Source organism: Thalassophryne amazonica, chromosome 9 (genome assembly GCF_902500255.1).
Source record: "Thalassophryne amazonica chromosome 9, fThaAma1.1, whole genome shotgun sequence".
In the NCBI taxonomy this organism is placed as follows: Eukaryota; Metazoa; Chordata; class Actinopteri; order Batrachoidiformes; family Batrachoididae; genus Thalassophryne; species Thalassophryne amazonica.
Genome location: NC_047111.1, coordinates 116826380 through 116841633, shown reverse-complemented (window position 1 = coordinate 116841633; position 15254 = coordinate 116826380). Strand labels below are relative to the sequence as shown.

Sequence of the window (15254 nt, the reverse complement as noted above, 5' to 3'; positions counted from 1 at the left end):
ATGTAACACTTACTTTTACAGTAACGTCTTCAGTGGCAAATTCCGTTGCGTAGTTCGTAGTTTATCGTTACATAAACCACAACTTTATGGGTTCTCTGAGTCTGATATGGAAATATCGACGATTTGGGGATGATAGTTGTTTCAGTCGTAGGGGTGTACGTACTACTCGTAGATGGATAAAATAATTTAAAACGTAAGAAGAAGGTATTTTATTTTATCTATTCTATTACATCTCTGGACAGTTGTGTCTTTGCATTGGAAGAAGATTATTCAGTATTTATAAAATTGGAATATTCATGAGAAATCTCCCCCTCAGAAAACGAATGGGTCATTCCACTGAGACAGGGAGGGGAGGGGGGAGAGGACGAGCTCCGGTGGGGTTTGCCGCCGTGACGTCCACCAGCTGTTCTCCGATGTTCGTGTCCTCAGTGGGGCTCAGGAGGACTGAGACGTCCAACACCAATTCTGACGGACGATAAACAAATATTAAAGGTAAACAACAGTCGTTTCAGATTACAGTGGAAAATTAATTAATGATAATTATTTTTATGTCGCTAAATAACGGTCACCAGCCAGCGAGCCATGAGCCCTCAAGATGCTACTACTAGCTTAACTTGTAGTTAGCACGCGTTAATTTAAGAGGTTATTTTGTTGTATAGTCACGCATATACCGACTTTCAAACAGTTGGGGAACAAAGGAGGAATAGTACGGTAACGATTTTACATCTTGATATGTCAATTCTAATGTCTGAAAAGTTAAAATGTAATCCGAATCCTACAAGCTGTTTTTGTTTCGTTTCCCGAACCATCACTATGACCGGATGTTTCCAATGTCATTTTAATGCATTAAGAGGTTCCACGGTCACAAGTGGTTCAATAGCACATGCTGCGCTTTTCTGGAAATGTGGAAGGGTGTAGTGTACTAACTAGAATGGCACTTAGTAATCACAAACAAAGCTATTGTTACCTCTGCCGACTTTTACTATTACCTCAGACACCACACTGCACTTGTGCACTTTTCTGTCCTTATTGTCGAAATGTCTTGTCCTGTCATCACAGAGGGAAGGCGAGAAACGAAATTTTGATTCCTTGTATGTCTAGTACATGTGAAGAATTGACAAGAAAGCCGACTTTGACTTGACAGAGAACACACATTAGTTTGATTCAGTTTTACCATCCAAAAATGTGTTGGCTGGATGTGGCTGTTGACCAAGGTTAGCTATGGAGATGGCTGGTGTCTACAAGTTTAATCAAAGCATGGAGACTTGTCTTCAAAGCATTTCATAATTTAATCCAAGTTGTGTGTTTGTTTTTTGGACAGGGGCTATTCTTACGAAGAGTTGTCAAGAGTATTTTCTAGTAGTTTTTTTAGCAACATGGGGGAAGCTCTGGTGATGCATTCGCCCATATTTTCAATGTTTCACAGACCGTACTTCTCTCAAACAACAAGCACGAACAGACAAGATGTTGTGATTACAAATCCTGAATTATTGCACGACTGGGTATAATTCCTTCCATTCCTTAAAAGTTGTGAAGTCGAATAGGAGAAACAAAACTTTGTGAATCTGCATACAAGATGTTCCTTATTTTTTAAGCCATCTTTCAATTAAATAAGTAATTGTTTGTCTTGTTTCTGTTGCAAAAATTGCCACACCTGATATCACCTTCTGCCACTGTAGAATCAATACCACATTCAATTTCGCACTTCTTTGTTGCACACATCAAAATAGTATTGTGCATATGTGCACCTTAGTCTCTGTGCCGTTGTTGTGTTATGTTCGCTATATTACACAACAGGAACATCGTAGATGATCTGTTAGGACATTTCACCACACATCAAGCCATAATATTCCAACCAACCAGGAAAAAAGACACCGCAAATAAATATAAATATTTATTATAAACACAAAGCAGCACAGTGGCTTAGTGGTTAGCACTGTTGCCTCACAGTGAGAAGGTCATGGGTTTGATTCCCAACTGTGGCCATTCTTTGTGGTGGTGCATGCTCTCCCTGTGTTTGTGTGGGTTCCCTCTGGGTGCTCTGGCTTCCTCCCACATCCAACGACGTGGGTTAGGTGAAATCCATAGGTGTGCATGTAGGTGTGAATGTGTTTGATTGTCTATATGTAGCCCTGCGACAGACTGGCGTCTTGTCCAGGGTGTATCCTGCTTGCGCTCTATGACTACTGGGATAGGCTCCAGCCCCCGCGACCCTAAATTGGGCTAAGCGGCTGAAGATGAGTGTGTGTGTGAGTGTATAAACACAACAGGAGATGATGTAACAATGACTGCAGTGTAGGGATAAGATTTTATTGATATTGATGCCTAGGGATGGGTATTGAGAACCGGTTCCTTTTGGGTATCGTTAAGAAATGATTCAGTCCACTGACATCAATAAGCTTTTTGCTTAACGATTCCCTTATCGGTCCTTCAGAGTGGCCGTTGTTTTGGGGGGTGTTTGTCAGGAAAATGATTTCTCTACATTGATTACAGACCTGCAGCGGGTCTGTAATCAACTTTTCTTCAGTGCAGCTTTGCTTTGAACCTTGATCCAATCGAAGCAGTGATTCGCAGATTGAAGCAGTGCTTCGATCTACGATTCGTGGATTATCATCTCTTTATCCTAATTTTTCCCTGCTAAAACCCCAAAGAGCATATGTCTGTGAGTAATATTTAATATTTTCATGTTAAACCGACCTGTTATGGTCTTCTGAAACAGTTGATAGATGTATTTTATAACTTTAAAACGGGACCGATGCTAATGCGTTAGCATGTCTGTGGCATTTTCAATGTTAAAGTTAGCATTAAGCTGTTCGCATCAGCACGTTTGTGTTGATTTGTTTTCTGTATAATTAATGGTTCAGCGTTCGTTGTTGTAAAAGAGTCAAATTGTAATTTTTTAAAATTTATTTTTATTCATATGTTAATAATAGCAACAACAATAATAGTCTACATAATAGACAATAATAGTCAATAATAACAGACTAATAATGTTACAATACAATTTTAGAGAAAGAGACAAAAAGAACCTAATGAAACAAAACACAACAGAAAAGATAAAACCATCTAACAATGAAAATAAATAAATACATATAGAAATAAATGTTTCGTGTGAACTCCTAGTGACTCTTACACCTCCACTTCATCCCTGTTTTATTTAAGTTTAATGACAATTTATTTCAGTCAAACCATATTTTCAATTTGTTAATTTCTTCAGTGATTTCCTCCAGAACTATCTGCCAAACTAGAAAACTGCTGCATCCTAGTAAGAACAGAATACTACTGGAATGAATTTGAATAAGGAAAGGTGTTTTTTTTCTCACTAAATGGATGCTGCACTCACTGCAGTTTATTGTCTGGAATAGTCCAATTTCAGAGATTCTAGAATTGAAACATTTTCGTGCATGTGGTGTTGGGGGGTAATTTTGGGTTTCAGCTTTTTTTGTTTTTCACCACTTTCATCCCTGAATATGTCAATCGTGAGTCACTCCTCCATTCTGTTCACACAGCTCCAAACATTGTGCAGCTCTCTGCCGAGTCAAGTTAGAACGATAGAGTTCAGTCGTAATTAATAAATTTAAAGCGAAATGCCGTTTAAATGAAATGACACCTCTTTCCAAACATTGTAATACAAACAAACTGCAATCGATCAAAATGTTTTTTCCTCCCAAAATGAGAGCAGTGTTTGGAGCTGTGTGAACAGAATCGGGAATGATTCTCATTTCTTTCTCGCAACAAGACAGGAGTCCCAGTTAGTGACTTTAATCCACACAAAAGTGACTCACGATTGACATATACAGGGATGAAAGTGGTGAAAAACAAAAAAAGCTGTAACCCAAAATTACCCCCCAGCCACCACCACCCACAGGAACATTTTTGAATTCTAGAAGCTCTGAAATGCAATCTGGGACTATTCCAGACAATAAATTGCAGTGAGTGCAGCATCCATTTTGGTGAGAAAAAAACCCAACAACTTTCCTTATTCAAATTAATTCCAGGAGTATTCTGCTCTTACTAGGATGCAGCAGTTTTCTAGTTTGGCAGATAGTTCTGGAGGAAATCACTGAAGAAATTAACACATTGAAAATATGGTTTGACCAAAACAAATATCATTAAACATAAATAAAACAAGGATGAAGTGGAAGTGTAAGAGTCACTAGGTGTACACAGGAAACAGTTATTCTATATTTATTTATTTATGTTCATTGTTAGTTGGTTTTATATTTTCTGTAGGGTTTTATAAGGTTCTTTTTGTCTCTCTAAAATGGTATTGTAGCATTATTTGTTGTTGTTGCTATTATTATTAAACAAATTACAAAATAAATAAAAAATATTACAATTTGTAATACATTTGACTCTTTTATGACAACAAATGCTGAGCCATTAATTATTATACAGACAACAAATGCACACAAACATGCTGAGATGCGAACAGCTTAATCAAATCAATTTTATTTAGATAGCGCCAAATCACAACAAACAGTTGCCCCAAGGCGCTTTATACTGTAAGGCAAAAGCCATACAATAATTACAGAAAAACCCCAACGGTCAAAACGACCCCCTGTGAGCAAGCACTTGGCAACAGTGGGAAGGAAAAACTCCCTTTTAACAGGAAGAAACCTCCAGCAGAACCAGGCTCAGGGAGGGGCAGTCTTCTGCTGGGACTGGTTGGGGCTGAGGGGAGAGAATCAGGAAAAAGACATGCTGTGGAGGGGAGCAGAGGTCAATCACTAATGATTAAATGCAGAGTGGTGCATACAGAGCAAAAAGAGAAAGAAACACTCAGTGCATCATGGGAACCCCCCAGCAGTCTAAGTCTATAGCAGCATAACTAAGGGATGGTTCAGGGTCACCTGATCCAGCCCTAACTATAAGCTTTTTCAAAAAGGAAAGTTTTAAGCCTAATCTTAAAAGTAGAGAGGGTGTCTGTCTCCCTGATCCGAACTGGGAGCTGGTTCCACAGGAGAGGAGCCTGAAAGCTGAAGGCTCTGCCTCCCATTCTACTCTTACAAACCCTAGGAACTACAAGTAAGCCTGCAGTCTGAGAGCGAAGTGCTCTATTGGGGTGATATTGTACTATGAGGTCCCTAAGATAAGATGGGACGTGATTATTCAAAAATTATAAGTAAGAAGAAGAATTTTAAATTCTATTCTGGAATTAACAGGAAGCCAATGAAGAGAGGCCAATATGGGTGAAATATGCTCTCTCCTTCTAGTCCCCGTCAGTACTCTAGCTGCAGCATTTTGAATTAACTGAAGGCTTTTCAGGGAACTTTTAGGACAACCTGATAATAATGAATTACAATAGTCCAGCCTAGAGGAAATAAATGCATGAATTAGTTTTTCAGCATCACTCTGAGACAAGACCTTTCTAATTTTAGAGATATTGCGCAAATGTAAAAAAGCAGTCCTACATAGTTGCTTAATATGCGCATTGAATGACATATCCTGATCAAAAATGACTCCAAGATTTCTCACAGTATTACTAGAGGTCAGGGTAATGCCATCCAGAGTAAGGATCTGGTTAGACACCATGTTTCTAAGATTTGTGGGGCCAAGTACAATAACTTCAGTTTTATCTGAATTTAAAAGCAGGAAATTAGAGGTCATCCATGTCTTTATGTCTGAAAGACATTCCTGCAGTTTAACTAATTGGTGTGTGTCCTCTGGCTTCATGGATAGATAAAGCTGGGTATCATCTGTGTAACAATGAAAATTTAAGCAATGCTTTCTAATAATACTGCCTAAGGGAAGCATGTATAAAGTGAATAAAATCAGTCCTAGCACAGAACCTTGTGGAACTCCATAATTAACCTTAGTCCGTGAAGAAGACTCCCCATTTACATGAACAAATCTATTAGATAAATATGATTCAAACCACTGCAGCGCAGTGCCTTTAATATCTATGGCATGCTCTAATTTCTGTAATAAAATTTTATGGTCAACAGTATCAAAAGCTGCACTGAGGTCTAACAGGACGAGCACAGAGATGAGTCCACTGTCTGAGGCCATAAGAAGATCATTTGTAACCTTTACTAATGCTGTTTCTGTACTATGATGAATTCTGAAACCTGACTGAAACTCTTCAAATGGATAATTCCTCTGCAGATGATCAGTTAGCTGTTTTACAACTACCCTTTGAAGAATTTTTGAGAGAAAAGGAAGGTTGGAGGTTAGGTTAATGCTAACTTTAACGTTGAAAATGCCATAGACATGCTAACGCGTTGGCATTGGCCCCGTTTTTAAGTTATAAAGTACATCTATCAACTTTCAGAAGACCGTAACAGGTCGGTTTAACATAAAAAAGGTAAATATTACTCACCCACATATGCTCTTTGTGGTTTTAGCTGGGAAAAATTAAGATAAAGCAAAATAAAACAAAGAACCAGTGAAGCAGCGAGTCAGAACCCTGCTTCATTGCTTCAAGCATCAAAGAAGAGCAGCACTGCAGAAACGGTTGATTACAGACCCTGCAGTGGGTCTGTAATCAATGAAAAGAAATGATCATTTTCCTGACAAAAAACCCCCCACAAAAACAACGGCTGCTTGGAAGGACCAATAAGGCAATCGTTAAGCAGCAAGGCTATTGTCGTCGTTGGATCTAATCATTTCTTAATGATACCCGAAGAGAACCGGTTCTCGATACCCAACCCTACTGCATTGTGTCTATTAATTAGGATTTCTCAATGTGACATAAACCTCATGATATAATTTTTAATTTAGTCATTTCAACATTTAATTACATCCTCACTGACGATGTGATTACTTTTTATGTTGTAATCGGACAGAGTAATTACTAAAATGTGAATTTGACTATTTTAGTGATTGTGAATTCTTCTACCTGTGCCTTTTTGACTGAACTTTGAGTTAATGGACATGTTTAGTGATTCATTCATTTAATGTTAAAATATAAAAGGAAACAGCTTTTTCCAAATAATAAAATAGTTGCTCTTTAAAGAGCCTTTGTTTTATTTAGAACCGTAGCAGCAGGTGTGAGTTTTCAGAGATGACAGATAAGGTGGACCATCAGGATATTTACCCAGATGAAGGTCTCCTCCACAGCTTTGACCTCTTGGTGGAGACACTTTCCTCACATTTTGAAGAGCAGGGATGTTCTCTTCCTGCTGGAACTCAGGTTTTGGTGTTCAGCTACATCACTGGAAGTTGTTGAAGTGCATCTGTATTTACAAGGTTCTCTGCATAGCAAATGTTGAAATGTTTCTGATGTGGGACAAGTTAAGAAATACATTTCTTAAATAAAATATAAAGAAACACAAAACAGTGATGTCACTGACGTAAACAACAAAAAGTTGGGTTCTTTGTACTAAATACATCAGTCAAAATTCCTAATTCTCTACAGTTGTGGTGCTTCGGTTATGTAGTCATGTGATTGTATTTAATTATATATTTATTTTTTACACAGCCATGGATGAACAGGAGCAGTTTGTGAACATTGATCTGAATGATGACAACATCTGCAGTGTCTGCAAACTGGAGACGGAAACAGGAACTTTGTCCTTTTGCCATGTCTGCTTTGACCTCAGTATTGAAGGTAGGAAAAAGGGTTTTGCAGCTTCTACTCCTTGTTTGCTCACAGAAAAGAGAAACAAACAAAGTAATGCTAAAAAACAACAACAAGAGATCCTGGAATTAAGTGCAAACTATTTGGATGAACTGTTGCTGACATTTTTGTATTTTCATTGTCTTCTAACTTTTGTACAGAATCCATGAAAATGGTTAACTTGAGTTTGGTGACTTCATTATTATATGTTAACTTGGTTGTGTAAAGAGCTTTGAACAGCTAGTTAAGATTTAACTCCTATTCATGCACTTTCTATCAAGAGAAATTCAATGAAAAGAGCTGTCTTGAGTATTTTTCTTACTGCTACCAACTATTTCAGAGAATATGCTGGTATGAATCCCATTTTCCATTTTCAATCTGTATATGAAGCATGTGGGTCATATGCAACAGCCCAAGACAAAAGTACAATCAAGGTTAATGTGGAAGTGGTAGAATACTGTAGTTGTTACATGCACAGTTTCTATCCATTACAGTACACTCCCATTATCATTATTTTACTTTTTACAGTGATGGATGTTTTCTGGAAATTCCCATAAATCTGGGTTTTTACTTATGTGGTGAACGTTTCCAGGTTATTTTTGATAACATACACCAGAATCCATTCATGTTCCATGCCCAAACAGTTGTTGGCGGTAATGCATCATGTTGCTTTGCAAGCCGCCAATAAACTCAAAAGAAGGGTTATTTTTGTTTTGCTGGCTGCAAGGTTTTTTTGTTTTTTTTTGAAAGATGCTTCTGGCATTATTTATATTTCTCAGCCAATCAGAAAGTCAGAACTCATTAATGCATAAAGGAGTGGAGCGTGCGTGGCTCTACGTGTGCCCAAACCTTCCTCTGTATGAAGTCCAAACCACCTAACCTGGGTTTGGGTGTTTATTAAATTATACTTTTGGGGACTGTGTGGTGGTTCTCCTAACAGTTTGCTTTGCTGTGGACATTAAAAGTTATGAGCCGTGTATTTTTCCAGCAATCATACATTAAGTGGAGCTAACGGGTGAAGCTACCGACAGTCGCTAAAAGTACTAACGGCATTAGCATACAACATTAAGTCCGACGAGAGTTTCACTCAGCCTGTCTACTGCAACAGAAACGTCTGATACGTTAGGACATTTGTGCTCTGTGAGTACGGTGCACTAGTTTACAGAAATGAGAATCTCCCGCTGATCGGCCGTTTCACGACTTTTGGGGTTCATTTTAACACCTGTCTATCATTTCATATCCAGTGAGAAAAAAATTGAGGTGGAATGTGATGTGTTTGAGACAGTTGTCACATTCGCCATCGCGCGTCACTGTTATGCTGAACAGCGTGGTGTGCACAAGGCATTTGCTGGAAGTGCTGAAGAAGAAGAGCTGTTAGGCTAAGAGCTAAGCAGGTCGTGCCATGGATGGTTTGTGTCCGTAATGCACAATTCATCCCATAATATGCAGTTTTTGCATGTAAGATATGGCAGCAAGCGAAAAGAAGTTTGGAAAGTTTTTGAAGAAATGCGTGTTTGATGAAAAGGGAGACAATGTAAACTTCAAACTTGGTGACTTTTTCTCAAAAGTTGACGCCGTGGGGGTTGGGATCTGCAACTTTTGCTGCAATCAGACAGTGAACTATTCACAAAGAGGAAGTGCTGCCCTGAAAAATCATGTCCTCACAGCGAAACGGCGAAAGATTGTCCAGGTGGCTTGAACACACTGAAAATTCATCAGCACTTTATATCAACAAAGCTGGTTTCAGAGAACAAACCAAGTGAACAGAAGGCAGCCCAACAACCCGCAGCCCGCGACTGCCTACTTAGATGTCTAACCGTATAGCCACCGCTGAGGTTGGTACTTTTTAAAAATAAAAATGATAAAAATGAACTGTCATATTTCCTTGATTAATAGGGTGGTTCAAAAAAATAAAAGTTGGAAATTCATTACTCTCACCCCTTCATTTTATGATGCTTTGGGAAAAAAGAAAGCCTGCCAAATATTTTTGTCATACATTAATATTTAGAGGTAGCACATCATAGCTGAAGGTTGTAAATATATCAATTATCGCTGCCCGAGTGCCCGTGCAATAGGTTATCCATTATCCAGTATCTAATCACTTATAAAGAGGATAGAGGTTAACCACCTGAGTGTAACTAAAGTATAATTTTATATTCAATTTAAAACTATACCTGGGTTTAAATATTTCTCACAAACAACATACTTTCAAAAATGTTATTTTAGGCTACAAGCTGAAAATTTTGCTTCAATTCACAGCTTCTTTTCTTTCAGATCTTTGGTGATGGTGAATCTAACATGAGATAAATGTAAAAAGAGACACTTGCTGACTTAACATGCTTAACCATTAACTGGAAACTTCAGTAAAATATGTCAGCTACTAGAAGTAGAACATTTGTATACCTTATTGGTTCCACCAACTGAAATAAAGGGAAACAAATTGCCCTCAAATGGGCAAATACTCAAGGTATTTTTCTTCAAACACACGGATTTGAAGAAAACTGTCCATGATGCTGCTGTGACCTCTATAGACATGGCAATTCCTTTTTGGGAGAGAGCTAGAATCCCACTGAGGGCAAAGCAGCATCTGATCACAAAGTTAGAAAAGGTGTTCGGAAAATGGAAAACATTGAAAAAGACCAAGAATCGCAATACAGACAAGCAGAAGAAAGATGAAACAGTGTTTTGTGAATCTTTGGAGGACTTGTTTGACATGGCACATCAGGATGTCCTAACAATGATAAAGTTTGAAGATGACAGACAGTTCCTACTTGCTCAGCGAGAGAAAGGTAGAAGGGGATGCATGACAGGCATAGATAAAATACAAACTGCCAAAAAACAAAGAGCAGAAAAAAAGAAAGTTGCAGAAGCAAAATACAAAGAGAAACTGGAGGAGCCTGGACCATCTAATGTCTCACTACCTGACACTGTCTCCAGCCAGAGTGAAGAGAACACAGAAAATCCAGATGAAGAATTTGTTATGCCAGTGCCACACAAAGCCAGTAAAATTAAAGCTGTTGTAACACCAGGACTTGCAACAGCATTGGATAGGACCAAAACAACAGACAGAAGTGCCACCTATATTTTGACTGAAACGGCAGCAAGTCTTGGTCATGATGCAAGCAACTTAAATATCATTATCATGTAAAGGATGTTCTCTTATGTTACACAGCTGTATAATTGGTTCTTGTGCTGATTCATACATTTTTGAATATTAAGTACTGCAAGGCATAAAGAATATTATTGTTTGGAGCTAGATCAAAATATATGTGGAAATATATAAAGCATAGACTTATTTAAATTTATCAATAATGAAACGGTATTTCATCAATAAAATGAAAATGCAATGTTTGATTGTTACAAAATCTTCGCTACCCCAGTATGTAGGTATTGTAGGAGCATGATACATGTACGAGAAGAACTGCATCTCACAATTCATGTTTTAGTGTTAACTATTTTATGGGATATGAAAAGATTTGATTTTCCAATGTATTGCCATAATTTCTGTCCTGACATATCAATATTAAACTGACAGAAATAATTTGGAAATATCTGGAAATGACCATACTATATGACAAAGTTATTGCCAGCAAAATCTTTAAGGGCTGTGTGCTACCAGTAAAAATTATTAGAGTTTTATGAAATTGTACATGTGTTTTTATGTTAGGTACAACAAATTTAGAGGGTGAGACTTGAAGTTTTTTGAAAAAATTTTTTGACCATTTTTATGGACCACCCTAGCCTAGACGTTAATTTTTTTTAAGTTTCTCACACATCCCTGGGTGTGGCATACCAAAGACAGCCGCTAGCGTCTAGCTAGACGCTCTCAATATTGAATAGAATACTCTATTCTATTTCTTACAACCCCAATTCCATTGAAGTTGGGATGTTGTGTAAAATGTAAATAAAAACAGAATACAATGATTAGTGATGGGTATTAATAAGATTTTATCGATATTGATGCCATAATCGATTCTGCTTATCGGTCCGATTCCTTATCGATACCTCCTGAATTTTGTACTAAAAGTAGGCTTTACAGTTTTTCTGTGTATTTCATTGAGTGTTAAAGTAAATAAATATGAAATTGGTCACTGTATCCTTGATCTGTGGACATAAATAAAAATAAACAAAACGGTGTTTCGCTTTGAAGTTATTAATTCCGACTGGATTCTATCGTTCTAACTTGATTCGTCAGAGAGCTGCGCAGCGTTTGGAGCTGTGTGAACAGAACGGAGGATGATTCTCGTTTCTTTCTCCCAACAAGACAGTAGTCCCAGTTAGTAACTTTAATCTGCACAAAAGTGACTCATGATTGACATATTCAGGGATGAAAGTGGTGAAAAACAAAAAAAGCTGAAACCCAAAATTACCCCCCAACACCACGTGTACGAAAATGTTTGAATTCTATAAGCTCTGAAATGCAATCTGGGACTATTCCAGACAATAAACTGCAGTGAGTGCAGCATCCATTTAGTGAGGAAAAAAAAAACACCTTTCCTTATTCAAATTCATTCCAGTAGTATTCTGTTCTTACTAGGATGCAGCAGTTTTCTAGTTTGGCAGATAGTTCTAGAGGAAATCACTGCAGAAATTAACACACTGAAAACATGGTTTGACTGAAACAAATTGTCATTAAACTTAAATAAGACAGGGATGAAATGGAGGTGTAAGAGTCACTAGGTGTTCACAGGAAACGTTTATTTCTGTATGTATGTATTTATTTATTTATGTATGTTCATTGCTGGTTTTATATTTTCTGTTGTTTCTATTCAGGTTCTTTTTGTCTCTTTCTCTAAAATTGTATATAATAAGTATATATTGTATATAATAATCATTAGATTATTAATATATAAACAAAAATACATTTAAAAAATATTACAATTTGAAAACAAATGCACCCGAACGTGATGACAGCTGCAACTGCTTAATGCTAACTTTTAACATTGAAATTGCCATAGACATGCTAACGTGTTAGCATCGCTCCCGTTTTTAAGTTATAAAATACATCTGTCAACTGTTTCAGAAGACCATAACAGGTCGGTTTATCATAAAAAAGGTAAATAATACTCACAGACGTATGCTCTTTAGGGTTTTAGCGGGAGAAAATTAAGCGAAAGAAAGAATAAACAAAGCAATAGATCGAAGCACTGCTTCAATCTGTGAACCACTGCTTCGATTGGTTCAAGGTTCAAAGCTGAAAAAGACATTGCTTGGATGGCAGCATGTGTTGCTCCAAAACCTGGATGTACCTTTCAGCATTGATGGTGCCATCACAGATGTGTAAGTTGCCCATGCCATGGCCACTAACACACCCCCATACCATCACAGATGCTGGCTTTTGAACTTTGCTGTGGTAACAATCTGGATGTTTTTTTCCTCCTTTGCATGGTAGAGTTTTAACATGCACTTGTAGATGTAGCGACGAACTGTGTTAACTGACAATGGTTTTCTGAATTCATTGTTGGTTTTCAGCCTTGCCACTTACGTGTAGAAAGTTCTCCAGAGTCTCTGAATCTTGTGATTATATTATGGGCTGTAGATGATGGAATCCTTAAATTCCTTGCAATTGAACATTGAGAAACATTGTTCTTAAACTGTTCGACTATTTTTTCATGCAGGTGTTCACAAAGTGGTGATCCTCACCCCATTTTTGCTTGTGAATGGCTGAGACTTTTGGGGATGCTCCTTTTATACCCAATCATGACACTCACAGTTGGTGTCTTCAGTTCCTAAACGCTTATTGAGTGTTGTTAGAAGGAAAGGTGATGTAACACAGTGGTAAACATACCACTGTCCCAGCTTTTTTGAAACGTGTTGCAGGCATCCATTTCAAAATGAGCAAATATTTACACAGAAACAATAAAGATTATCAGTTTGATTTATCAGTTTCACAAACTAGATAGAACTATCTGGTCATTTCTTTCAGTACTGTAGATTAGGGCTGAAACAATTAGTTGAGTAACCCGAATAATTCAATTACAAAAAATGTTCAAGGCAAATTCTGTGCCTCGAAGCTCCATTTAATGTTGTAGTACATATGCCAGGCCTGTGTGTGGTGCTGTAATGTCCCCAGAAAAAAACTGAAGAAAACTAATCAATGTAGCACCAAAAGCTACAGCTTTCCAACACAACACACAGAGTAAAATAAAGCCTTTAATGGGAAAGAGGGTCCACGCTGATCATCTGAAATAGAATTACTGCACATTTAAAGTAAAGCAGTGTGTTTGTCTAGCTATTTAAAAAAAAAAAACACGGTTTGGTCCGATGGCTGCGCTCTGCTCTACGTGCACTTTAAGTCAATCAAGTTTATTCAGAAACTGTCTTTATTTGGATTTGATCAGAGTTTTCATTGACAGAGTGCAGAGTGGATTTATCAATGTGGCTTTTGTGGAAAAGCTGCAGTCCATAGTATTTTTTTACAGCCTGTGCTCACATTCACGTGCAACCTGACTGACTGAGTAATACACCGACTGCCTGCGCTTACAGTCTGGTGTCAGGGGAGTGCTGAGCTCCTGACACAGAGAAAGATCCAAAACTTGTAAAGACATTTACAAGTTATTGCTCCCGGTGTGCAGTGAGCGCCTTGTATGGCAGCACCCTGACATCAGGGTGAATGTGAGGCATTATTTGTAAAGTGCTTTGAGCATCTGATGCAGAGGGAAAAGCGCTATATAAATGCAGTCCATTTACATGAAAAAATAATCAGGAAAATAGAAAGGGATACACTAAATTTGACAATTTGTGTGATGGCACAGCAACACTGTGCCATTGCTTAGGGACAGCCCTGGACCATTGATGTTGTTTACACAAAAGTACTTTTTATCCGATTACTCAATTAATCAAAAAAAATTGCTAGAATGCTCAATTTAAAAAATATTATATAGCTGCAGCCCTCCTGTAGATAGTGTCAACTTGTTTTCATTGGACTGAAAATCAACATACCTGGTTTCTTGGTGGGGGGGAACAAAACATCATTTGTAGTGTGGCCTTGAATGTACCAGGATTTACATGTACAGTGGACTGACTCTACATATCCTGACTATTTGGTTTCATTATTGACAAACATGATTCATTTGGAATGTCTGGTCACAATAAATTTTGATACAATTTATTATGAATTGTTATTCACAGCAAAGATTTGAAATAATTAAAGGTTTAAATTAGAGCATTTTTTCCCACAAATAACCATCTTTTCATCTGATAAAATTCACCAGAATATCTCGTGTGAAAAATTGTAAATTTTCCCTTGCGGACAGGGGTACACCATCACTTGCAGCAGATGGAATCAGTTAATCAGTGAAATCATGTGGTGGAATGGGTGGTTGCAAAGAAAACCTGCACCCTCTCGGCCCTTTCTGGAATCAGTTGAATACCCCTGCTCTAAACTCAGGGATGAGAACAGTCAGGAACGAAAACGACTGCTGGGCGACTCTGAGGGGGAGGGTGCCGCACCCTTATTGCACCAAAAGTTGTAATAAATTCTCAGAAGTTTTCAGATCAGTTGAAATCACATTTCAAAGCATTAACCCCCCCCCCCCCCCCCCCCACACACACACACTTTTTATCCTCTTTAAAAATGTGTAAGCTATATGTGCTGTTTAATTGGCCCGTATGAATAAACCGTCATTAAAACAGACTTATGTGCTTTCTCCTGTTTGATGTGCCACTCTAAATCAACAGCCACGTGTTTGAA

At 37.8% G+C, this 15254-nt stretch overlaps 1 protein-coding gene across 2 annotated transcripts in view; it reads left to right on the top strand.

Moving 5' to 3' along the window:
* The first annotated feature begins 384 nt into the window (after positions 1-384).
* Positions 385-15254, top strand: part of c9h21orf91 (chromosome 9 C21orf91 homolog) — a 70553-nt gene continuing 55683 nt past the window's right edge. Inside the window, exons 1-3 of one of the 2 annotated variants that reach the window (XM_034179015.1) lie at positions 385-492; positions 4646-4650; positions 7424-7552. In XM_034179015.1, the coding sequence (XP_034034906.1) occupies positions 7426-7552 (127 nt within the window). In that variant the 5' untranslated portion in view covers positions 385-492; positions 4646-4650; positions 7424-7425. The remainder of the gene's footprint in view (positions 493-4645; positions 4651-7423; positions 7553-15254) is intronic. The other variant, XM_034179016.1, reaches the window with a different exon arrangement.